The 26,101-nt window shown below is 37.0% G+C and overlaps 1 protein-coding gene across 5 annotated transcripts in view; it reads right to left on the bottom strand.

The window, feature by feature from the left end:
- The window catches only part of dally (division abnormally delayed protein), a 442,796-nt gene that overhangs the window by 164,239 nt on the left and 252,456 nt on the right, over window positions 1–26,101 (bottom strand). For all 5 annotated transcript variants that reach the window (XM_074115962.1, XM_074115960.1, XM_074115961.1 and 2 more), the window contains 2 exons: window positions 17,742–18,133; window positions 16,458–16,838 (listed from right to left, as the gene is read on the bottom strand). In XM_074115962.1, the coding sequence (XP_073972063.1) occupies window positions 16,458–16,838; window positions 17,742–18,133 (773 nt within the window). The remainder of the gene's footprint in view (window positions 1–16,457; window positions 16,839–17,741; window positions 18,134–26,101) is intronic.

The following is a 26,101-nucleotide window of genomic DNA, read 5'->3' as shown; positions in this document are numbered from 1 at the left end:
AGCGGTAAAGACAGGCTTGTTTGAAGTAGAGCACCGCATGAACACGATGTAACAACATGAACTCACCCAGGTAGGGGATCCTCCGACAAAGAGGGGGAATGTTCAACTCACATTTTGTTGTTGGCAATTTTGTTTTATCTTTTACTGACTTCATTAACACGTTGCCGGGCACGGAACTTTTCAGGATTCTGGTCTAGGAAGCCAATTTAACTTAATCATGTTATATTATTAAAAACTTTAATTATAGACCTACGAGATCGCTACGTGATATCTCGTAGTTGGCGTCCTAGGCAAGTAAGCAAACTACGAGGTAACGCGTAGTTCCCAGTCAACGTGTTAAGAAGGAAATACGATGGTGAACAAACATGTAAATTTAAATTTTGAATATCCATAAAAACCCTCCAGTCAAAAATCCTTCGAACCATCACTGAAGCAACCATACCATCCACACCGACCTGCGAATCCCATTTGTTTCTGACCTTGCCCAGTCCCGCTACATCAAATTCCACTCCAAACTTTACCTACACCATAATCCCTTAATCAGCAACCTGTCCTGCACTAACCTCCCGTCAAATCCTCCTCGCAGACTGAGGCGCCGATGGCCACGCGATCACCTGGTCGAGAGGTAAACAAGGCCATCCTTCGTATTCAATCCATTCGGTGTTTTACTTTAACCGACTAATGATGGTCATCGTTGGATGGGGGCTTCATTCAAGCTTTTCATGTGATTTTATTTTATTTACTTATTTATTTATTATTTTATTTTGTCTTTACTTTATATATTACTTTATTTTTATTTTATTTTTTGTTCAATATTTCACATTTATGATGTACTATACGCTATCATATTTACTTGTTGCGTTTAAGTGTTACGCAGTTGCGAATTTAAGAGTAAAGAAAAAAGAATATCCATAAGATTGTTAAAGTTATAGAAAAATGAAAAGCCATTTCTCTAAAAGAAAATTCTGAAGATACATACTTTCTCTTAACTGGATAGCAAATTGTTAGGCCAAATTCGGTTAAATGGTCGGAAAAGGTTACAGCTCTGGGTTTCGAGTACCACAAGGCTCTTTAGGGGATGTGGAGAACTGTTTAGGTTAGGAATGTAAAACTGAAGATGCAAGAAAATTGTTTTTAAGACAGTGGAGGGAACTTTTGGTTATACAAGACGAAGGATATTTAAAAATATTTAGCTAGTTGCTGTAGATCTTTAGGCCCAATAGAATATGCAATTGGAGGAAGCGAGTCAAATGGCCTATAGTCAGTCACTGCAACTCATATGGTCATCATTGCAAACCGTCTTCAGGTTATTCAGCGTTAGGAGCAGCTACCAAAGCCGGCTCTGAGAGATCCTTCCCCCACAGCTCAATGCCCAATAAGAGAAGGCCCTTCTCTCAATCAACAAAAAGCCTCAAGTATCTTCTAAGATTGCAGGATCCGCTCAATCGGTCCCCAAAGGCTGTTCACAACTTCGGCAAAGGCCCATCGAATAAAACTCCTTCATACTGTCGCTGTACATGGTAGTACACCACCTAGTCTCAAATTCTCTGCGCATCCAAGATTCAGAGACTTTAATTTCATCATAGTCCTGAGCCTGTTGCTGGAAAAGTCTCCAAGAGATTGAGTAAGAGCTCAGAGATTAACTGAAACCTTAATGGGCCAATTCGTCCGCCTTCTTCAAGTTACCCACGTACCTCTTAAACACTCTGGCACGTGCTTATTAGAACTACCTACTCAAGGAAGGGGGAAAGCTGAAAAACCATCCCACACACCATTCTAAGTGGGAACTAATGGCATTAATCAATGCCTGAATGTTCTTTGGGCACATTAAGTGCCCAGGGTTCTATTTTTTATGATGAAATAAAAAACAAATATCTTTGATTTTATCCATCTTGGCGCGTGTTTGTACGTCTGTCCGGTTTCAGACATTCATCCATTAATAGAGACAGTTACACAATTTAGTTGACATAAATTTCAATCAATATTCTACTACACAGATAAACTTAAGGAGTAAAAGATTGAAATTTAAACTCTTTATATTTTGAATTTAAAACGGGAAATTTTTTAAAACAAATATATAATACGAATTGGTAGTTGAAAAAAAACGCTGCAAACTAAAAGCAAGGGAGTGACTTAAAAACTGCTAGGGAAAGTAGATCCCTAGGGATGATGCTTGCTACTAAACCGCCTTTAAGCCCCCAACCGTGAAAGGAAAGAGTGGTTTCAGGAATCCTTTTATTTTTTTTGTCTCTTCCTTTCAGGAGAGAAGTGAAAAACCAAGTGGGTACAATTACGATAAACCTTCCCAGTTACCTACTAACTTTCTTATTCTACCAAGACGGGTTCCTTATTCTTTCCCATCCTCTCAAAACCAATTTCCTCTCTCTTTGTATTTAACTTGCAACTTCTTCTTCCTTCATTTAAATAACTGTTACTAATGAAACTAAAGCCGCATTATATTTATATGGCTCCGCAAAAAAAGTGGTAAAGTACTTTGAAATATGGGTTTTATTTTTTACCATTTCGACCTTTAAAAAAAATTCTAAATCTAGGATTTTATTAAGAGATATTTTATCCGATAAGGAAGTATTGTAATTGCTACACATTTGGAAAATTTCTACAAAACAATCAAGAGAAACTTCAACCAAAAATAAAAGGCGGGTTTTGAGGGCCCCCCCTAAAACCTCTTTCTAAAAAAACAATCTATTCATAAAATACAATTAGAGAAAAGGCGAAGGCTATAAAAAGTAAACTGTGATTTCTTTATTCTACTCTCATAGAACTGTAGTTAGATCTATACAAGTCTGTGATGTGGCACACTACAATTGAATTGGTCCTGGATTTATTATGATGGCACTGACTTTTCGTTAGCGTCACCTTAAAGTTGTATAAATATATATATATGCACTTCCTGTTGTGTGCGAGTGGAATGCGAAAAATCTCTCCTCCAACCCCCCCTCTGGCTCACTAGAGAATATATAAACCAGTGCCGACTAAATTACTCTTGGCACATCACTAACATCGCGTCTGTTTCCTTTAAAAACAGCTCTCTTCAGAGAGAGGTTCTACAAGTATATACTGATGCCGTAAATAGAATTATTCTAAGTAAGGGAGGGTTTTTTGTCTTTTTATAATGGAAGACCAAGAATCCTGCAGCAGACTAATAATGTCAAGAATTTATGTTGTCTGATTGTAGTTATATTTATTGATGAAAACGTGGTGTAAAGTAGTTTTTGATCGAACGTTATTTTTATTAGGATGAAAAAATAAATGTCAGTTTCAGTCATGATAAACTTTATTATGCCGGAGCTTTCGACCTAGGGCCTAAGGTCATCTTCAGAGCTGTGGAACATATTCGCAGTGTGTTAACAATAATTATATTACAATGAATATGTATAATGTGACGAAATTTTACAAAAATATTTACCTAATTTACAATGTACTACATATTTTACATCACTAGAGGGTTGGTGTGACTTCTCTCTTCTCTGTTCGTGGACTGAGTGTGATCCGGTCTGTGTGTGATACGTGTTTGGTTGTGAGGAAGTCAGTGTGGCCAATTGTCAAGTATTTTGTAGTAAGTTTGCGTGTATGTTGTTTAAATTGTTCGTGTCAGTTTTGAATTTTAAACTGTTTTCTGTCTTAGATATGTATATCATTTCTAGCACTCCTTTTTTGGTGTGTTGGTTTCTGATTTAAGTATCTTTGTGTTTAGGGAAATCGAAAGTGTGATGATTTTCTGTGCTGTGTAAGTGTCCCTAGGTCGAAAGCTCGGCATAATAAAAATATATCATGACTGAAACTGGCAGTTATTGTTTCATCCTGCTGAAACTATGAATCAGTCACCAAAAAATAATGAACAGTTACTTTTATTCTTATTTGACTGTTTACTTAGCCTGCTTATTATCAATCTTTCCATTCTTTATCGAAGCCTTTCTTTCTTTATTTACAAAAGGGGCCACATTTCCGGCCATTTGTGCTCGCAACTTTGTCAAGATATGGTGTTCTTCCGGTTCCTGTTCTCACAATACTTACCATTTCTGGGACAATACACAGAGAAAGAGGAATTTCTAAAAAAAAGTATCCCTGAATGGAAAAGTATGAACTAATCCCTGCATCCCTGTGGGTATCCCACCATAAACAAACTAAAATACAAACCAACCCACAATATTCATACAATGCACTTAGGTTCTGCAAAAAAAGAAAAAGGTAGTGGACATGTGTGGGTTTATAGCGAACCCACACAGAACTTCTCTAGCTTATCTACAAATACCCACTCATATCTACACTTTATACACATAGATAGATAGATAGATTTCCAATGTGGGCGATGAAACGAATCAGCCGATAAATGGTAAATTCTATCTGGGGGCGTTCCAGAAAATAAAGGGGGCGGTGAAAGCAAAGAAAAGCTCTAAAATAAAAGGTTTGCAATTCCATGTAGATTATTTTAAATCATTTAGTTATTTCCTGTTCTAAAGTGTCCTATTTCCGGATCTTCGAGTTAAGAACGTACTAAAAATATTAAGTAAAGTAGTGCTTCTTCTTATTTGTAGGCAGGCTTTTACTTTCAACTGCCTAATTAGGTTCGCGAACGGAGGTGACTAGCAACCATACTTCATTAATCATAAAACAAAAATTCAAATGCCTGGGACGGAAATCAGGGCCCACAGAACCACAAATACTTCATAGCATTGCCTCCAACCGTTCGGCTAAAAATTATATACTTATTAAATGTAGAAGACGATATGAGAGTAGCATTATCATTTATTCGACCAAATATTGACGAAATTATCAAAAAACATCAAGCTCAAATTTCTCATTAAAAGTATTCTTATTACTAACTTGTAATTAATCCCTTAATAAACATATACTGTTGTTTTTGTAGTTTTATTTTTATTTTTGTATTGAAAATCTCCCAATATACTGTGGGGTTCAACCAAACGCTCCAATCTCCAAAGGATTCAATCGCTACAATCTAAAATACTTCTAACTATCGTAAACGCTCTATTTTATGTCTCCCAACCTGGACTGTACAGATCTTAACATTCCTTTTCTCACACAAGTCGCTGAAAACACATACAGAAAACTTTCTTCAAGAACTCTTCCTGATAACCCGGACAAGATGCCTTAGAAAGACAGTGTGGCCTCGTGACTCCTCTCTAGTGAAGAGAGTGACTAACCATATAATGTTTTGGAGTGTTACCATTAGGTAATTTCTCCACTCGTTTACCTTATCATTTGTCACTCTATTGTTATCATTGTTACTTATAGCGCTATCGCGCTGATTGTAGCACAATCAAATATTGAAAATAAACAAACTATTTTACACAGTGCATTATGGATAAGTAAAATACTTTTAAACTTATCTTATTGTTAGTGTTCCGCCAAATTTTTAAATTGTTAAAAGTGTGCCGCCGCGACAAACAATAGGTACTGATGTAGATCTATCACATTTCTGTTCTCTTTTTGGACGAATTACATTCCATGAATAAACACTAACAACTGGAGAACGTTGTGGGCATGTTCACAAACCTCCTGGAGAATCGTAAGTAATTTTACCAGGTGTTTACTTAGGAGAATGTACCCCGAAACTAGAACTCTTATGGAGGGAAACTGTCTCAAGAATACTATATCTAGGGCGGGGAGGAGAGAGAGGTAGCTCCAGGTAGGAGGAGCTGACTTTCATTTCTACTCCACGGACTTCCCAACTTCACCTGGGTGTTTCATCATCTGCGGAGGGATAGAACTGTAAACTTCCGGACACATTAATAGGTATACCTAATTCTAGACAAGAAGAAAAGGGGACGAATAAACAATGTCAGTAGATCTTTTACGTCACAGTTTGGCTATGTAGCCACTCCCCTACACAAATTTAGAAGGTATACCAGAAACAAAAGTCGCATAAAATGCGGAGAAGGAATTAGTTGAAAGGAGTTAGTGAAACTAGAATTGAAATCAGGCAACTTGCTGAACTGGCAGAAAGAAAATGCTATAATATATTCTTGGAGGAGGGTACTAGAGTGAGTGTAGAGAGATAGGATTGTGCAGTGAAGTCATGTAAGAGGTGAAATTGAAATTTTTAAGAGATATAACAAGAGAAGCTGTTGGAAGATTGGGTCCGGCCAACTTTTAGTACGTCATACGTTCAACCACAAGCAATGGTTTCTTCTAGATTACTTCGTGGCCCTTTTTTTGACATCTCATTCCCCTCATCTGTGCCCCGTCCTTCAGTTAAGCCCTCTAAGAATGAATCTCATTTTAAATTTGTATTTTTTTCCACAAATAATTGAAATAAAACTTCATATTTCAATTTACCTCGGCGAAGGTAAATTGTTTAAAAACTTATAATAATGTTGGGTAGGAGATGCTTTTTTTGTTAACGTCTAAGAGAAAAGGTCTTTTTTGAAAAGAACTTCGTGTCTGTTGCCATGTGATTCTGTTCACTCTTCTACAGTTTTTTTTAAAGGTATCCTGTTTCGAAACTTTCCATAAATTACTCTCTTTCTTTCGAAATATTTCCTTTTCTTCTCTTAACTCAGTGAAAATGTACAACAAGATATTAAACAAAAATGATAAGAAGGAAAACTTAGCGCAGTCTCAATTGATAACAACTACAGATGCAGCATAGAATTTCTAAGTGAAGCTGTACTCACCCATACCTAGGAAACTGTAGATTAAAAAGGAGAGAGACGTTTTGTTTTAACGTATTGAAAAACGTGAAGTGGTAGTCCAGAATCTACAACTAAGCGTGCAAATGAAAGGTCGACGTGCAATTATTGTTTACACAAAGAGCTTTATCGTAACGCTGTTTCCTGTAGGAAGGCACTTCTTGTAGCAGTTGTTCCTCAAGAAGGAACTCAAGAGAGTGAGAGAGAGAGAGGGAGAGAGAGAAGAGAAATAAAAAGGGAAAAAGTTGTTGTTGATGAAGGATGTGAAACAGGAACTAACCTTCAAGAGTCTTTAACACTTCATTCTTGTATACATACAGCGGTACATAACTCTGGAGCTGGAGTGGAACGAGCTGCAAGAGCATGGAATGTGGAGGGTAGAGAGGCCGAGCAACCCTTTCTTGCAGTTGGCAGGCTGTTCAGCTTGTAGTGTGTTTGCAAGTAACCACGCTATTGTTTCTAAAGCCGTCTTCTTGTGCAGAACCTTTACCGTCCAGGGTTCTCTTTCTTCCTATTAAACACGTTGTAGTGAACAGTCCTGGACCGGCTGGCGATTGTTAAGAGGAAATGAAATGAACTACTTCTTACAATGGATGGCTTGTGATTGTTCTCAACCACTAGAATAAAATCAAGGTAACTAATTGAAACCTTAACTCTCAATCTCAATCCAACCTAAGTAAATCTTAAATTAGTTGCTCTTTCTTAATGGTTGAACTTTATTAGAATATTGTTTTAACAATCAAAATTATAGTTAATTTTCGTTGCAAGATAAAAGGGAAGTTTGGAAAACTCGAAACTAATTGTTGGCCCCCATCAAACTAAGGAAGTCGTATTAAATGATTTATTTAATGATCAAAACTTTGTATACACATAACAAGTAAATGTGCTACGAACGAAGGCAACAATAGCATGAGGGGCACGAGAGAAGGTATCTACCAGTGGAGGTGCATCTTAACATTATTTACATTTCACTGAGCCTAATCTCTGAGACGGTCGAGGGGATCTAACGGCGTTCCAATCAACCAGCAGGATTGCCTGGGTTAGGCGGGTGGACCATCTCTGAACGAGAGGAATGGGTGACCACAATATTTGATTTATTGGGATACAAAAGGACTTTTTGGGTTCAAACTGAGATTTTTTAGATCAGTATGGAGGGGGTAGAATGTTAGAAGTATTGTATAATATGAAGCGTTGGTGATTTAGCGAAGGATTTTGGATTAAAGATTGGATGCTGTAGGAGTTAGACTACTTTGTGAAAAAAGAGGCCTATTTTTTACAGGCAGTCTTTACGTCCAACTACCAAATTAGGTGTCGTGGACGGAGGCGACCAGCAAACATACTTAACTATAAATTTCTCTTTTTTTTTTTGTTTTAAAAGGTGCACAACATCGAAGGTCCTTTGCACCTGAGCAATTCCGGAAAATAACTCGTCTTTCCTTTTAACCTAACCTAACTAATGTTGAGATGGAGTACTCGATATTCCTCGCACCCCATAGAGATCTAGCCTAAATTTTAAAATCACCTATTTACATACATACTCATACACTCATTCTAATAAGTATTTTCGTCCTAATAAATATATGTTCATCCTAATAAATACATACATCCCAATAAATACATTCATCCTGATAAATATATACGTATATACAATGTGTTATATTGAATTAAAAGCCCTAATATCTTTAAGGAATTGCAGAATAGTTTTGTACGCTGTTTTCGTTGTGGTTCAATACTTCTTCCAGTTGTGAGGGAATGTTAAACTTTTGCCTATCTCTGGAATACTTGGAACATTCAAGCAGGATATGGCGTACAGATAAAGGAAGGCTGTACCCAGAGCAAATAGGTGGTTCTGCTCTTCTGAAGATGTGACCATGGGTTAATAACGTGTGGCCAATCCTCAGCCTGGCTAACACAATCTCCTCACGGCGAGTGTTTCGTCATGATGTTAATCACTCCATTGGTGTTGACCCTTATATTCCTCAATTTGTTCGTTAGTGGAACTGATTCCCAGTCTCTTATCCACTGGGACATAATCTTTGATCTAAGATAACTTTTCCAGTCTGAGGGTAGAATAAAATTTCTCACATTAACCATTAAATAAAATCCAAGGAGGCCTAGACTAATACCGTAATACATCTTAGCTTTGCGGGTCTAGCCTATAACCGCTCGGCTATCGTGGCGCCCAATTGTGCAGCTTATTTACACCCAAATCCACGCATCAAATCCCTACGACTTTGATGACTAAGATGTGAATCGGCTTTTTGTTACTTATGTAAAGTTTCGAGGGAATTTCAGATATGTATAAATAGGATTCATTGTTAACTGTTATTGGCAACACACTTTGACCACAATCAGTTTTATAATACTACCAAAACCACTTTTAATAACAGAAATAGCAGCAAAATTATTTTCTTAGTGATTAAACCTCTTCGGTGAACGCTTAATCAATTTGGCTTGAAGCTAATTTGAGTTTAAGAAGCACGTATTGGGGCGCAGTCTTACATTCATACGAGAAGAAGATAAAAATACTAATTACGAGACAGTAATTACATTATTACTATTATTACATTGTTACAGTCTCCTTCTTCTTTTTTTTCTGTAGTAACAAAACGGAAAAATGTAATTAACAGTTGACATGCTCGGTGAAGCACAAAGCTGTATTAATTTCTACTCTTATTCCCTTATAATTTCTCCTTTATGTTTCTATCTAGTTAATTTATACACTGGTAAGGTATAAAAACTTACAATGCTGTTGAACAAATTGTAATCCATGTTTTTTTTTATTACTTTAAATATTGAGAGGCCAATCAGCTCGTTTCCGTTAAACTGTCACTCACTTCCGCAATCAAAGTAAATAAATTTTTCTGACATTTTGAAGGATAAATTGGAAGTTAGTAAAAGAAATTCGCTTTTGGAGTTCTTATCGTCTAAAATAAATCTAAATCTAAAGTTTAGCAGACATATATCTAGCGAAGGAGGTCTTTGCAATAATCCTTGCAGATGATTACGAGGGTCGTTTGAAAAGTCCGTGCAAAGTCAGAGAGATAGCACCAATGGCGCCTATCGAGGTTATGTTTAGTTAGTAGCATCTCTTGGAAGAACACACACACCAAGTTTCAGCCAGATCGGTCTACTATTTCTTTGTGTTTGGCATTCGTTTGAATCGAGGAAGTCGAGTGATTTTCAAAAAATGGACGAAAAAGAATTTCGTGTGTTGATTAAACACTACTTTATGGAAGGCAAAACGCCTCAGGAGACTAAAGAGAAGCTTGATAAACATTATGGTGACTCTGCACCTTCGATTAGAACAGTTTATATGTGGTTTCAAAATTTTCGGAGTGGCCATATGGGCACAAGTGACGCTGAACGTTCTGGACGCCCTGTTGAGGTTACTACTCCAGAAATCATTGATAAAATCCATGATATGGTGATGGATGACAGAAGAGTGAAGGTGCGTGAGATTGCTAGTGCTGTGGGCATCTCGAATGAACGGGTACATAATATTTTGCATCAACATTTGGACATGACAAAGCTATCCGCAAGATGGGTGCCGCGATTGCTCACGCTTGACCAAAAACGAAATCGTGTGAAGTGTTGCAAGGACGGTTTGCAGCTGTTCCAGAAGAATCCGCAGGACTTTAAGCGTCGTTTCGTCACTGTGGATGAAACATGGATACATCACTACACTCCTGAGACCAAAGAACAATCTAAACAATGGGTTACCAAGGGGGAATCTGCGCCAAAAAAGGCGAAAACCGTTCCTTCGGCCGGAAAGATTATGGCGACTGTCTTCCTCATCGACTATCTGGAAAAGGGTAAAACTATTACAGTTGCATATTATTCATCGTTATTGGACCGTTTGAAAACCGAGCTGCAAGAAAAACGCCCACGATTGGCCCACAAAAAAGTCCTTTTCCATCACGACAACGCACCAGCTCACACCTCAGCAGTTGTGGTCGCAAAATTAATGGAAATAGGGTTCCAACTCGTTTCACATCCCCCCTATTCTCCAGACTTGGCTCCCTCGGACTACTATTTGTTCCCCAATATGAAGAAATGGCTGGCGGGAAAAAGATTTTATTCAAACGAGGAGGTGATTGCAGAAACGAATGGCTATTTTTCAGACTTGGACAAATCCTATTATTCGGAAGGGATCAACAAACTAGAGCAGCGTTGGACGAAGTGTATAAGCCTAAAAGGAGACTATGTTGAAAAATAAAAAAGGTTTACCCCAAAAAATTAAGTAGTTTTTATTTTTGCACGGACTTTTCAAACGACCCTCGTAAGTAAACATTCTTGGTAAAATCTTTCAATTTATTAATATTTTTCCGAACTAAAATACTAATTTTTTCTGAAAGGAGAAAACTCGGCTTTAAAAACTATTTCCCTGCTAAGTTTGATGATTTTCCTGTTTGTTGGTTTGAGTAAGAACTAAATGTGTAAAACATTCATTGCTTTAATGAGATAATTAAATGAGGAAAAATAACGCTTAACCGGGGAACCACGGTAGCCGAGAGGTTAGAAGCGAGACCGGCAAAGCTAAGATGTATTGTTGGTTTAATAGGTTCGATTCCCGGTCTTAGGCCTTGTATTTTATTTAATGGTTAATATGAGTACTTTATTATAGTGCAGTATGTTTGCTAATCGCCTCCGTCCACAACACCTACTCGTAATTCTGATAGTTGGACGTAAAGTCTGCCTGAAAAAAGCAAGCATTACTTTACCTTTCTTTTTAATGCTCAAACACTTGTACTAAAAATTAAAAAGTCCAGATAGAAAATTTAAAACTGGTAGTTGTAACGAACGATTGTGACAACATGAGCAAGAATGGAGAAATTGAAAAATTATAGATTAGTCGCTTGACACTGGAGTTCCTTGAAACCTCTCTACATCGCCGGTTAGATTGCTGAAAGATTTTGAATTAATGGCTCTAATCGATAAAATTGATTCTCTTTTATGAGCGTACTATTTATAGACTTCTTCAGCACTGAATGGTGAGCAAAGATCATTCCTATTGATCTGGAGAAACGGGAGCAGCAAACGATATTGCGTGGACCAGTTTGGAAATTTTCCATATTTTCCACTCACGAAGGCCAAAAAAAAAAAAAACCCAAGGAAGACAAAGATTTTCTCTAAATTTAGGGACTCAGATCCTTTTTTAGATGAATCGAATCTTATCTAGCTGGGAAATCAATAATCCTTCAGTCCTTGTACATTATAAAACGAAATTTCTTCAGCAAGCTGAACAAGACGAACGGGAACACCCAGAAATGATTTACCGGTCAATTCGAAGTACGTTATTTGAGGAACATTACATGAAAAGTGACTGAGTTGACATTGCTTTTCTGAGGCATTTTTTTTTTTTTTCTATTTCCCCGCTAAAAAGTGGTTTTTCCTCACCTCGCACATTATTGAGCTTTTCCACTCCTCTCTATTGAGGGCCGCTGATTCTATAAACCCACATCTAGCCATAGTCCAAACCTGATCTCAACTATCTATTTTCTTATTGGTCTTCTTTTATTTCTTTTCCCTTTTCCTTTATTTCATCTTACTGCAATCTTCCGTTCTCCATTCTTACTCCGTGGACAAACCCACTGCTGTCTCTGCTTCTCAATAGTCACGAAGAGATTTTTCTTTATACCTAACATGTCTTTCTTATTTTGGAATTTAACTCTTCCGTATCTAAATTTTCTAGCTCTTCAAAACTCTTAAAAACTTAACTAATAGCGAATTGCCTGTAAGTTCGCAGATGAAGAACGACTTCTAATAATGATATCATTTCTTCATAATTCAGATTCTAGACTGAAACTCAATAATTGGATAGGTAAAACCAAAAGAAAAACCAGTTCAAGGATCGCGTTGTGCCACCACTAAGAAACTGATGGAGTTGATGATAAGATAACTGAACAGCTTGTCTCAAGATGCCCCAGATAGCGAGGGTATGATGAAACGTGCTTTTTGACTAAAAAGAAAAATAACCCAAGCAAATTAGGGAGAAACCAGCAAAAACTACCAGTGAAGTAAGGGAGGATTTAACTACGACTAGTTGGTCAGACAGTTTACTTAGTGAAATGGGAGTTGACCCTCTTGCTTGGTGCTTCCCGCAGACACCTCAAACTGTACATGTGAAGAAGCAGGTAAGCGTAATCAGGTGTACAAGATAAATGAGCTAACGATTCCAAGAATATAAATTCCTATAATACTGAATCAGTAATATATAGGGAAATAGCTGTTTAGAGAGCGCTTTGCGACATAGATGCCTCTTTACTGCTGAAGATTTATACGTGTTTAGGGCTGGGTCCCTTCTTCTAATCCACCACATGCAGTCAGTCGTCTATGGTGCATACATGTATGCAGTAGACGTAGATAACGTGTTAAGGAGTCAAACATTTACTGAAATCTTACTAAGCACTCTGGTCTGGCCATTTGCATTCAGATAAAACTGTAATGTAGTGCATACAGTTTAATCAGCAATAAGTTCTCTACACTAGCAACATTAACTTTACACTACAAATATTTTTAAGGCGGAAGAGTTCCGGAAGAAGCTAAGATCACAACGTACTATTTAATGAACTTCGGAATCTTAGGCTACTAAAGCAAAGCTAGAATTTACTTTTATTAATAATGCAAATGATTTATTATGAACATCAGCTTATACGAAAGGATGCTGCATTTAGTTTAAACTATTTCCGTCTTCAACGATTGCCGACTAATGGGTCAACTCCTGGGGATGTTAAGGTTAAAGCTAATCCTCGAGGTTTAAGTTTAACTCTAGGGTTAAAGCTTGGGAGAAGGGAAATGCAAAGCTCGTTTGCCCATTTTTTGCGTAAAATTTAGTTATTTTCTTTGTCCCGTTTTACGAAATAAATTGAAGGATTGCAAAAAAAAGATATTCTTCATTTTTGGCAGCACTTTTTCTCGAAACAATAATGTGCAAATCTAACGCAGATGTTGTCGCGTAATACGTTTGCAGTATTGAGCTATTAATAATTTCCACGTACTTTTTTAGGGAAGCGATACAAGGTAGAAACGGTCAGTAAACTACCATGCTTCAATTTAACAACCAAACCAAGGGACGTAGGCTAGGTATAACCACTGCTGGCGGCACAAATGGGTAACTAACATTTAGCAACGTATGCAACAACATACTGGCTCGAAATGGATGATTTAACAACGGCAAAACCACTGGGCTTGTTCATCAATTAGGGCACAAAATGATGACTAGCAGGTTGTATAAAGGACAGTTTTGATTATCATCATCCGTTAACAGTAATTGCTAGTTTCACAAAATAATGAACATCCAACTCCTTTATTCGTGCTATATAAAGGGATGATGCAGAAAAAGGAAATTAAGATAGATTTGAAGTATCAGAGGTAAGAAATGATGTCAAAAAAGGGTCTAGTTTTACAACCGCAGCTGATGAGAAGATATCGACCATCACACCGCGATAAAAAAAAAAAGGTACTGGACCCTGGCAACAGAATCCATCTAATCTTCTGCCATTGGTCATTGCGGTCAACTTCCGGAGTTCAGAAAGTAAAATTCAATAAAATAACTTCTGCTCTACGATCTTCATTTGCTATCTTTGCACATTAATATTTTGATTTGGAATTTTAAATTATATTATATGAATGTACGTAATAAAAACAGTAAATTTTAATTTTAGGGGAAATGTAAATATAACTTTTTCCGAACTATTACGAGGGTCGTTTGAAAAGTCCGTGCAAAGTCAGAGAGATAGCACCACTGGCGCGTATCGAGGTTATGTTTAGTTAGTAGCATCTCTTGGAAGAACACACGCCAAGTTTCAGCCAGATCGGTCTATTTCTTTGTGTTTGGCATTCGTTTGAATCGAAGAAGTCGAGTGATTTTCAAAAAATGGACGAAAAAGAATTTCGTGTGTTGATTAAACAATACTTTATGAAAGGCAAAACGCCTCAGGAGACTAAAGAGAAGCTTAATAAACATTATGGTGACTCTGCACCTTCCATTAGAACAGTTTATAAGTGGTTTCAAAATTTTCGGAGTGGCCATATGGGCACAAGTGACGCTGAACGTTTTGGACGCCCTGTTGAGGTTACTACTCCAGAAATCATTGATAAAATCCATGATATGGTGATGGATGACAGAAGAGTGAAGGTGCGTCAGATTGCTAGTGCTGTGGGCATCTCGAATGAACGGGTACATAATATTTTGCATTAACATTTGGACATGACAAAGCTATCCGCAAGATGGGTGCCGCGATTGCTCACACTTGACCAAAAACGAAATCGTGTGAAGTGTTGCAAGGACGGTTTGCAGCTGTTCCAGAAGAATCCGCAGGACTTTAAGCGTCGTTTCGTCACTGTGGATGAAACATGGAAACATCACTACACTCCTGAGACCAAAGAACAATCTAAACAATGGATTACCAAGGGGGAATCTGCGCCAAAAAAGGCGAAGACCGTTCCTTCGCCCGGAAAGATTATGGCGACTGTCTTTTGGGATTCACAAGGAATAATCCTCATCGACTATCTGGAAAAGGGTAAAACTATTACAGGTGCATATTATTCATCGTTATTGGACCGTTTGAAAACCGAGCTGTAAGAAAAACGCCCACGATTGGCCCACAAAAAAGTCCTTTTCCATCACGACAACGCACCAGCTCACACCTCAGCAGTAGTGGTCGCAAAATTAATGGAAATAGGGTTCCAACTCGTTTCACATCCCCCCCTATTCTCCAGACTTGGCTCCCGCGGACGTCTATTTGTTCCCCAATATGAAGAAATGGATGGCGGGAAAAAGATTTTATTCAAACGAGGAGGTGATTGCAGAAACGAATGGCTATTTTTCAGACTTGGACAAATCCTATTATTCGGAAGGGATCAACAAACTAGAGCAGCGTTGGACGAAGTGTATAAGCCTAAAAGGAGACTATGTTGAAAAATAATAAAGGTTTACCCCAAAAAATTAAGTAGTTTTTATTTTTGCACGGACTTTTCAAACGACCCTCGTATACATCATTTCCAAGATGGAGGGTAATTAGATGTGTTCTGATAAATGAGAAGCACCATGGATGAATAGATTGAAGAAAGTCTATTTTGCAGTTTAAGGAGAGAATCCTATTTCAGCGAGATTAATAAATTTTGGTCCAAAGCGAATTCAAAAATACGATGATGGTTTTCTCAAAATTCTTTTGCCTTGATTGTCTTTGTTCCAGGCTTCAGCATGACACGAAGTCTTGAGAATTCTTGAAAAGGCAAGGCTATTTAAGACTGCTAAGTCCATTAGATATTCCATTACAGGCGACCTTCCTTCTTACATACTGGGGGGATAAGAAATGACTTACAATCACCGTACAAGATACCAACTATATAATGTTTGGTTAAATTCTTTAAATTTGTTAATATTACTAAATAAGCAGTGATAAATATATAATCAACATTAAATTATCCTTATCGAGGAATTCCATGTCATAAAAATGATAATGATAATAAAAAATAGATGAAATTGTATAGCATGTTAAAAAGTGATATAAGATAATATCTGGACAGTGTGTAATAATTAAAAAGGATGAGTCCACAATAAATTGTCAGGAGAAAAATTAGGGATTAGGGGAGAGCTATCGAACCTTAGTTTGGGATTTCAAAGGGAAATCTATAATCTTTAAAATAATTACTAAAAACGGAACTTCAAAAAGTTCCCGAGACGAATTCAACGACGATCTTTAAACGCTTGGAGTCAATGATCACTATCAAAATTGAAACATATAAGACAAATAACAACAATAATAAGGCTAAACTTACCTTAGTAGTGATGCTGGGACTGTTCAGCGTGGCATACATAATCGCATCCGAGATGACATTTGAAAATCCAGCCAAAACATTGCCAATATTTGGTAACTGTCCATCACGTACTTCTTTAACAAGTTTCTGCGTTTCCATTAGGAAATTACTCCATGGTAGATCTAGTTCGGTGGTTCTTTGTTGTGTTAAACACCCACGCATCACGTTTAAACAATAATTATTACACGGTTTCACAGATGGCGCTAGTCCTAAACATTTTGGACAATAATATAATCGTAATAATGCTTCTCGACATGAATCGGAACTTTCTTCAGTTTTTGACATTATCTCGTCGGTTGTGTTCAATACTTCCAGTCCTAGTGTTAAAGCTTGTATCAATACCTGGAACAATAAATAATAAATGAAACAAAATATAACCTGTTTATTACAAAAACAAATAAATAAATAAAATAAAGTTGGATATTAAAAGAGATGATTCGAAAATGTGTGGCAACGCTATCGTTGATTTTATCCAATAAAAACTAGTTTTTTCTTATTTGACTTCCGCTATCAAAGCTTCTGTACCCACTACAGTACACAATTTCCTTAAAATCTCAAAACACAAACTATAATTACGAATTGAAATTACAATTTTTCTGCTTATTTTTTAATTTATTCACTAAGCGTTTCCGGTGTATAAAGACGGTATAATCCATTAAATTACAGAAGAGGGAGACAGTGAAGAAGAAATTAGGAAAAGAAGTGGCCCAAGATGACAAAGCATTGAGGATGCTTCATCCTGTGGTATAAGTCCTTATATCCAAGGAGAGCAATAATGGAAGATTTTTATCTGTTATTTCTTCAAAAAAAAAAAAAAAAAAGCCACACTCGTAAATGATGTAGAAGCATGAGCTAAGACTAGAAATGTCGGTGAAAAGGTGAAGGTTATAGAGAAATGGACTAACGGAGCACTTAGAGATATCGTTCTAAAATAACCTACCACAACATTGCATTATCGTAAAATTGCATTGGCACTCAATTGCTTTTTAAATGTCTTTTGTAAGGCATATTTCAGCAATATGGGCTTAACGTCCAACTACCAATTAGGAGTCGTGGACGGAGGCTAGCTTTAAAATAAATTTCTTTTATTAACCATTAAATAAAATCCAAGGCCTTAGACCAGGAATCGAACCCAGTACCACAATACTTATTAGCTTCGCAGGTCTCGCCTCTAACCGCTCGGCTACCGGGGCGCCTTGGTAACTCTTAATCTAAATACTAAAAAAATAATAAAAAGAAATTTACCTTAGTAGTTTCAAAAGATTGGGCCACATTATTTGCCATTTTATGGGCAATAGAACCAAAAGGCATGATTGTCTCAGTATGCTCAACGAGGCATGTCCTATAGGCCGGTGTAAAATCTTGTGTCTTCAAATTGTGCACCACCTGATGGTAGACCATTGGAAATAATTCTTTATAGAACTTGTTGACACTGGACTCCAGCATAGCACCGTCGCTGGACGGTACAGCCGGCGGAAGATCTGTTGGTATCATTTCCGCTTTTTCTAAATATTCACGCAATGTTTTATATAATTGCGATAATGGGCTTTTAACCAGTTCAAACATGCCTCTGTAAACTTCTTGGAATACATTCATTGTATTTTTCTCACTTTTTACCGCCAGACGCCTCACATTTGCTGTAACAAAGAAAAAGAGAAAAAAATATATTAAAAAAAGTAGAAAGTAGAGTACCCGCCTAATTTTTCTGGCGGCAATTAACGTCCAACTACCAATTAGGTGTCGTGGACGGGGACGGAAGCACTATAAACAATTTTTTCTAAGAAATAAAAAGTAGCCACACGCGGAGTTTTGAACTGGGGAGACGATCATGAGGAAAGTGGCTCATTTAATTATAAATCCTCACAAAAAGAAGTAAGATGTTGAATTTATCCGCCGTATATGTTTATTGTACCCCTAAACCGCTTTTAGATATTCATCCATCGTCAGCGGTGGATTAATCAATAGAATAATCAATTGATGGATTTAAGAGCGAAACCGGGACTAGGGATACAATAAACAAGTTATGGCGGCTAAAATCACCTATATTATCCAACGCTGCACTCCTTATCACATTTTCTTTAAGGGAGATGGTTACCCCAAGGTAAATGTTTAAGTAGCGAGGTTGATTTTTTACAGAACTCCTTTACTGGAACGAACCAAGAAGAGTTACGAGTTGAAGATGCCAATGTCCTTTTGCAAAAAACGGTAATAATTAAGAGAAGAGATTCGCTCTACATCTGTGAACTTGACAAAAACCGCAGAGATGAGAATTCGAAACCAACTAGCTGTCTTTAGATTTTTCTCTTCCTAGGAAACAAGATTTACTAAAGGAGAATGATGTCAGCAGCGAAAGAACACATAAGCAAGCAGTAAAAAGGCTGAAGGCGACAAGAACTTCAGAGGCTGGAAACGTCTTAAATAAAAATATTTATATAAAAATTAAGTCATTTCTTGTTCTCCAAAAAATTATGAATTTAAAGAATTCTGTGGTTATTTTTGTTTTAGAACTATAAAAATATGTATCAGCTTTAAAAATTTGAACTGGCCACGATAATTTTCTATTTTTTAAATTATCAACAGTTGGTTATATTACGATTACGAAAGAACAACAAGAGGAACACGATTTCTGTTAACAGGATATCAGGAAACTTAATATCAAAATGCTGCGATTAAAAATAACCATTTTTCTTTTCTTGCTTTTAAAAATATGATAAAAATTAAAGGGAAACTGACCAAAAAAATATTTTTTTAATCTTAAGGAAACTGTACAATACAATATTTTTTTAAAAAAGATAAGAAATTCTTAGCGAATTATATCATTTAAATGAAAAGGTCATTCTTTAAAAAATTCTAATAAAAAATATATGAAGTGATTTTAAAATCAGAAATATTATCTATGAGGAAATGGGAAGATAAAATGCAGGAAAAAAAAGAGTTGTCAAAGGATCTTCTAACAATAGAGCTCTAAGAACACTCAAAGAACTGACCAATAAAAAAAAATGGTTCATTTTATCCTTCTTAGAAAGTACGTTTTCTTCAATTTTGATCGATTTAGAGAGAAGAAAACTTCAGGTATAACAGTAATTAAGGAAGGGATTAGCTTATTGGATTTTCACACGGAGATCCCGAGTTCGAATCGCAGCTATCGGCCCTTAGATTTTTTTTCTCTCCCTAAGGAGCTTCTTACAGCATACTGTCCCGGTAATGGACCAATATTTCTGTAAGAAGAGAAAAACTGTCTAGAGACGGGCAATGTACTGAAGGTGCTTAGGGTCTCAGATGTTGAAACCAAAAAATAAACCATAATTTCCAAACAGTAGAACGTCTAACCGTTTTTTTGGGGTCAAAGTTTATTGGCAGGTGCTTTAAGCTTCGTCAAGTATACGAGGGTCGTTTGAAAAGTCCGTGCAAAAATAAAAACTACTTAATTTTTTGGGGTAAACCTTTTTTAATTTTCAACATAGTCTCCCCTTTTAGGCTTATACACTTCGTCCAACGCTGCTCTAGTTTGTTGATCCCTTCCGAATAATAGGATTTGTCCAAGTCTGAAAAATAGCCATTCGTTTCTGCAATCACCTCCTCGTTTGAATAAAATCTTTTTCCCGCCATCCATTTCTTCATATTGGGGAACAAATAGTAGTCCGCGGGAGCCAAGTCTGGAGAATAGGGGGGGATGTGAAACGAGTTGGAACCCTATTTCCATTAATTTTGCGACCACAACTGCTGAGGTGTGAGCTGGTGCGTTGTCGTGATGGAAAAGGACTTTTTTGTGGGCCAATCGTGGGCGTTTTTCTTGCAGCTCGGTTTTCAAACGGTCCAATAACAATGAATAATATGCACCTGTAATAGTTTTACCCTTTTCCAGATAGTCGATGAGGATTATTCCTTGCGAATCCCAAAAGACAGTCGCCATAATCTTTCCGGCCGAAGAAACGGTCTTCGCCTTTTTTGGCGCAGATTCCCCCTTGGTAACCCATTGTTTAGATTGTTCTTTGGTCTCAGGAGTGTAGTGATGTATCCATGTTTCATCCACAGTGACGAAACGACGCTTAAAGTCCTGCGGATTCTTCTGGAACAGCTGCAAACCGCCCTTGCAACACTTCACACGATTTCGTTTTTGGTCAAGCGTGAGCAATCGCGGCACCCATCTTGCGGATAGCTTTGTCATGTCCAAATGTTGATGCAAAATATTATGTACCCGTTCATTCGAGATGCCCACAGCACTAGCAATCTCACGCACCTTCACTCTTCTGTCATCCATCACCATATCATGGATTTTATCAATGATTTCTGGAGTAGTAACCTCAACAGGGCGTCCAGAACGTTCAGCGTCACTTGTGGCCCATATGGCCACTCCGAAAATTTTGAAACCACTTATAAACTGTTCTAATCGAAGGTGCAGAGTCACCATAATGTTTATCAAGCTTCTCTTTAGTCTCCTGAGGCGTTTTGCCTTTCATAAAGTATTGTTTAATCAACACACGAAATTCTTTTTCGTCCATTTTTTGAAAATCACTCGACTTCCTCGATTCAAACGAATGCCAATCACAAAGAAATAGACCGATCTGGCTGAAACTTGGTGTGTGTTCTTCCAAGAGATGCTACTAACTAAACATAACCTCGATACGCGCCAGTGGTGCTATCTCTCTGACTTTGCACGGACTTTTCAAACGACCCTCGTAAAGGAGGAACTACAGTTCAGGCTGGCTGGATTTTATTAGTAAAATCTGGATAGCAAAATCCTTCCTGGACTTCCATCCCTTTCTCTCACACTTTAATTAATCACCCGATCCTAAATCCAATACTTAATTCTCATTCCACTATCTCAGTAATCATCATCTAGCTCTGCCTTCATCTAGCCACCAAATTTACCTCATTAACCAAATTTTTGTGTTATTATCCACAAAGATCTTAGAACATGTATTTGTACACAATCATACGAAATTTTATTAACTATTTGCAAACAAAATTCTAACCATGTTTTTAAATTAAAAACATAAATTATAGAACGCAGTAGAGAGGAGAAATTGTACAGTGCAATCAACTAGATCAAGTCGGCCGCACAAACTACATAAAACAGGCCACAATTATCGCTAAAATCCGATATTATTAGGTCAAACCATGGTAAAAATCATGATGATAATACAGCCAACTGTGGTTAACCATAGCCAGGCCTGGTTTATAAATAAGTTTATCGTATGCAAAACAAATAACACATATGTGTATGGATCTATAATACACGAATGGGGGTTTGGGAACATATTCGATTTATTTCAGCCGCAATAACAAAGAGGTCGTAGGTTCGTATCCATTACGAGGAATTATGTCGTTAATTTTTTTTTTTTTTTTTTGACAGTTGAGGGTGGAGTGGTGGGGACTGAATATCTGTGAAGAGTGCCTCCCAAAAATTGAACCTACGGGACTAGAGCACTAAATCGAAACAGATTACATCTATAAAATGCTAACTCCCAACAAGCCAATTCTATTCCCTTATTGCCTTCTACTATTCAACACTAGATGACACACGAACTCAATAAATTCTGCAAAAAATGCTGCCATGTTAGTAATTAGTTTAAGTGAAAAGTGATGTTAGAAATTAATTTATTGCAAGTTAAGTTCAATATCGATGATGAAAAATACATTTTAAAATGTAATGTCGTGAAATATCAATGAAATTTTGACCTAAAAGGGTCTTCTTGTAATCCAAAAATTATTACACAAAAAGTTACGTGATTGTCGCTATTGAAATTGTCTGAACTTAAGTAGCGGAAACCTTAGTTGTAATACTAAGATCCTAGACAGTGACGAAGAGCAGTTCTCTGTTTTGTTGAGCGGATGAGCGGACTCGTAACTCCCCAAGTAAAAGTGTCTTGCATCTGTTCAGATAGTATGGCTATGGTGAAGGCGCTAAACTCTTGCCTTTACATTTCCCTTAGGGTTTATGGATTGTTCTAGGACAGGGATGGCGAACCTTTTTGAGACGTGGGTCAAATTTTGTTCTTTTTTTTTTTTTAGTACTATCTCTTGGGTCACTAATGCCCATTTGCACAAGAATTAAGTTTAAAAATTTTAAACTGAATATTTTCAAAACTAAACATCTTTAAAATTCAGTTGGCTTAACTGGGTAAAACGGGACGAAACAAGTGCTATGGAAGTCTCTTTTTACAAACATAACCTTATAAAAGTCTGTTTTATCTGAAGAAAAAACTAAATATGGTTATAAGCTTTGGGTTGTCGATTTTTTTAACAAACAAAATATGAGTAAAATTATACATTTTATTTGATATTTTGTAAACTCTTTTTGCTTTATTTCAAATACTACAAAAGTATTTGTCGTCATTTGCATTTTAGAACTGTAATGATCAAACTAAAGGTTATAGATAGCATTTAAATTGCTTTTGTGTCAATGCGTGATTGAAAAAAATACAGATAGAATATAAATTATCAACACAATTAGAAAATCTAAATCAACCCGCGTAAACAAACAAATGGTTGCCTAGCAATTGTGAGTCAGTGACTGACCCGCGGGTCATAGGTTCGCCATCACTGTTCTAGGAGATACGAAGAGTTCTTCTGAATGCTGGGTGACAAGGGGGATTTCTGGTTTTGAGAAGACAGGAAAAGCTAGAGCAAAATCGGAAGCTTTACTTCCTCGCAGCTGTCATAATGAATAAGCTCAGCTAATTTGAGGTTCGTCCAGGGTTTGTCAATGAGATGCCAGTGTCTTTCATGGAGCTCTATAACTCTATCTAGCACCTAGTTGGTTCCCTCACTGGGTGTAATAATTTTAAGAGGCCCTTTTATTAAATGAGGCTCTTTTTTTGCCAGTATTTTTCTATAAAGTTTGTAAAAGAGACGGTGCAAACAACGGTTCACTTAACGTCTGATTGTTTAGCATGTGAGGATCTTGAGATAGGAATAATAGATGAAGTTGGAGATGCTTAGGCTGCATAATCCTCGAGATCTTGCTAGCTTTGTTTAGAATTCTGTAAAGCTCAGAACTGAATCTTTCTCTTAGGCTCACTTTGTTGCCGTTGTTGTATTTTTTAAGGGGTAACTATGCGAACCTAGAGTGACTTTGTGGAGCGTACGGCTAACCCAAAATGAATACTCGTAATAATATAAATCATAAAAGCAACTGGAATGGATTTTTGGAAAACAACATGGAACACAAAAAGGAGGTTGTCATAAACAGATGAAATTATGTACTAAAAAGCTCGACATTACAGATCAGCTGAAATGGACTCTTTTAGAAAGGAGGCAGAAACAACTGCTATCAGCGCAAGAAAAATAAAGGGAGATGATAATCTGTAAGTGATCGATGACAAAGATCTGAAGTGTAGCACGTCTGCTAGGGCAGAAATGGTTAGGAATTGACTTGGCAACGTTCCTAGTAGATAGGAGCTCTAGTCTAAGAAATGTAATCATCCAGTAAGACGATAGTGGATAGAAGAATATTGTCTAAAAGCGGAATGTCGTCACATATGGATTCAGGAAGTTAGTTTAAGAAGGATTGGCTAAAAACTCAATAATTCTCCTGAGGTATCAACTTAACAAGTGAAGTTAGTGCAAATGTACGGCGAGAGACGGATAACCGCATCGAAGAAGTGATAAACGTGGAATGATGTAATAATAATCTTCTATGATTCAGACTTCTTTTTCGAATTTAGATTCATTGTCAAAGAAGGAATTGTCTCTCGTTCTTCTGTACACGGGAAGTAAAAGGCATATAGTTTCAATGGAAAAGCCAACAGTAGAAATGTCAAGACTGATTGATGGTACAAACAGAACAGAACTAAAGAACAAAAAAAGATTTTAAAAGACACAATTACTGAAGAAATTTATCTTAAAATTATATTAATAATAAAAGAAAGTTGTCTTAACTCTCTATAAAAGCCGGTTAGAGAGAAATAAAATTTAAATTGTGCTAAATATTGAATACAAAGGAATCTTCTGCAAATTAATGGGCAACAGTGCAAAAGGCAAGCAAAGGAAGGAAGTCTGTCTGCGGAAGTACTGAGAGGAAGCTCTAGAGGAAGATAAATGATGGATTAATAGAGTTCATCAACAGAAGCCTAAGAAGGAAGTAGATGATGGTACTCTTGGCAAAATTTATCGATTAAGACATCCTTAGAGAAAGCCTTTACTGGAAGTGGCAGTCAATAAATGTCAATCACATTCTTTCCCCCCCCCAATTCTACGGACATAGAATAAACATCCGTTCCCTGGGAACACGAGTTGTGGTAACTATTTAAAATTTAGGAACTGTAATTATATTGTTAAATATAATTGGGCCTCACCGTTGGAAAACTATTCTATCAATTTAGGCTATGACTGGCTGTGGAATAGTGGAATTTAAGAATAAAATACTGAGAGATTTCCAGGTGTACTCATTTAATAAAGATTTAGAGCGAGCGAACAATTCTACATACAGTACGCTTTATAAGGGTATCATTACAAAAACTTTTTAAAAAATGTACTGAATGGACACTCAGTCCATGAACAGACAAGACAGAAGATACATCAACTCTGTAATATAAAAATATTACTTTCTAAACTAGCCCTGAAGATGACCTAGTCCCTAGGTCGAAAGCTCGGCAAAATAAATGTATCACGACACTGAAATGGCAATTATTTTTTCATCCTTAGTGACAATGATGACTCACCATTATTAGGCTCTCCTACGAATATTGACCGGCAACGGGAGGTTTCGATTCTATATTTAAAAATATTTAGAGATCTCAAGATAAGGATCTAAGGATCTGTACAACTTATTTCAGTGCACTTCCGACATTTTGGAATAGAATTAAGGCTTCATATAGTCCTCAGATTCAATTCTAAATGAAAATGCAGTCAATAAAATACGAGAGTCGTTTGAAAAGTCCGTGCAAAAATAAAAACTACTTAATTTTTTGGAGTAAAACTTTTTTATTTTTCAACATAGTCTCCTTTTAGGCTTATACACTTCGTCCAACGCTGCTCTAGTTTGTTGATCCCTTCCGAATAATAGGATTTGTCCAAGTCTGAAAAATAGCCATTCGTTTCTGCAATCACCTCCTCGTTTGAATAAAATCTTTTTCCCGCCAGCCATTTCTTCATATTGGGGAACAAGTAGTAGTCCGAGGGAGCCAAGTCTGGAGAATAGGGGGGATGTGAAACGAGTTGGAACCCTATTTCCATTAATTTTGCGACCACAACTGCTGAGGTGTGAGCTGGTGCGTTGTCGTGATGGAAAAGGACTTTTTTGTGGGCCAATCGTGGGCGTTTTTCTTGCAGCTCGGTTTTCAAACGGTCCAATAACGATGAATAATATGCACCTGTAATAGTTTTACCCTTTTCCAGATAGTCGATGAGGATTATTCCTTGCGAATCCCAAAAGACAGTCGCCACAATCTTTCCGGCCGAAGGAACGGTCTTCGCCTTTTTTGTCGCAGATTCCCCCTTGGTAACCCATTGTTTAGATTGTTCTTTGGTCTCAGCAGTGTAGTGAGGTATCCATGATTCATCCACAGTGACGAAACGACGCTTAAAGTCCTGCGGATTCTTCTGGAACAGCTGCAAACCGTCCTTGCAACACTTCACACGATTTCGTTTTTGGTCAAGCG

Source organism: Rhodnius prolixus, unplaced genomic scaffold, assembly GCF_049639745.1.
Source record: "Rhodnius prolixus isolate KJV_2025 unplaced genomic scaffold, Rpr scaffold_13, whole genome shotgun sequence".
Classification (NCBI taxonomy): domain Eukaryota; kingdom Metazoa; phylum Arthropoda; class Insecta; order Hemiptera; family Reduviidae; genus Rhodnius; species Rhodnius prolixus.
The sequence above is the reverse complement of the archived record's forward strand: the minus strand, read 5'-3'. Positions and strand labels throughout refer to the sequence as shown.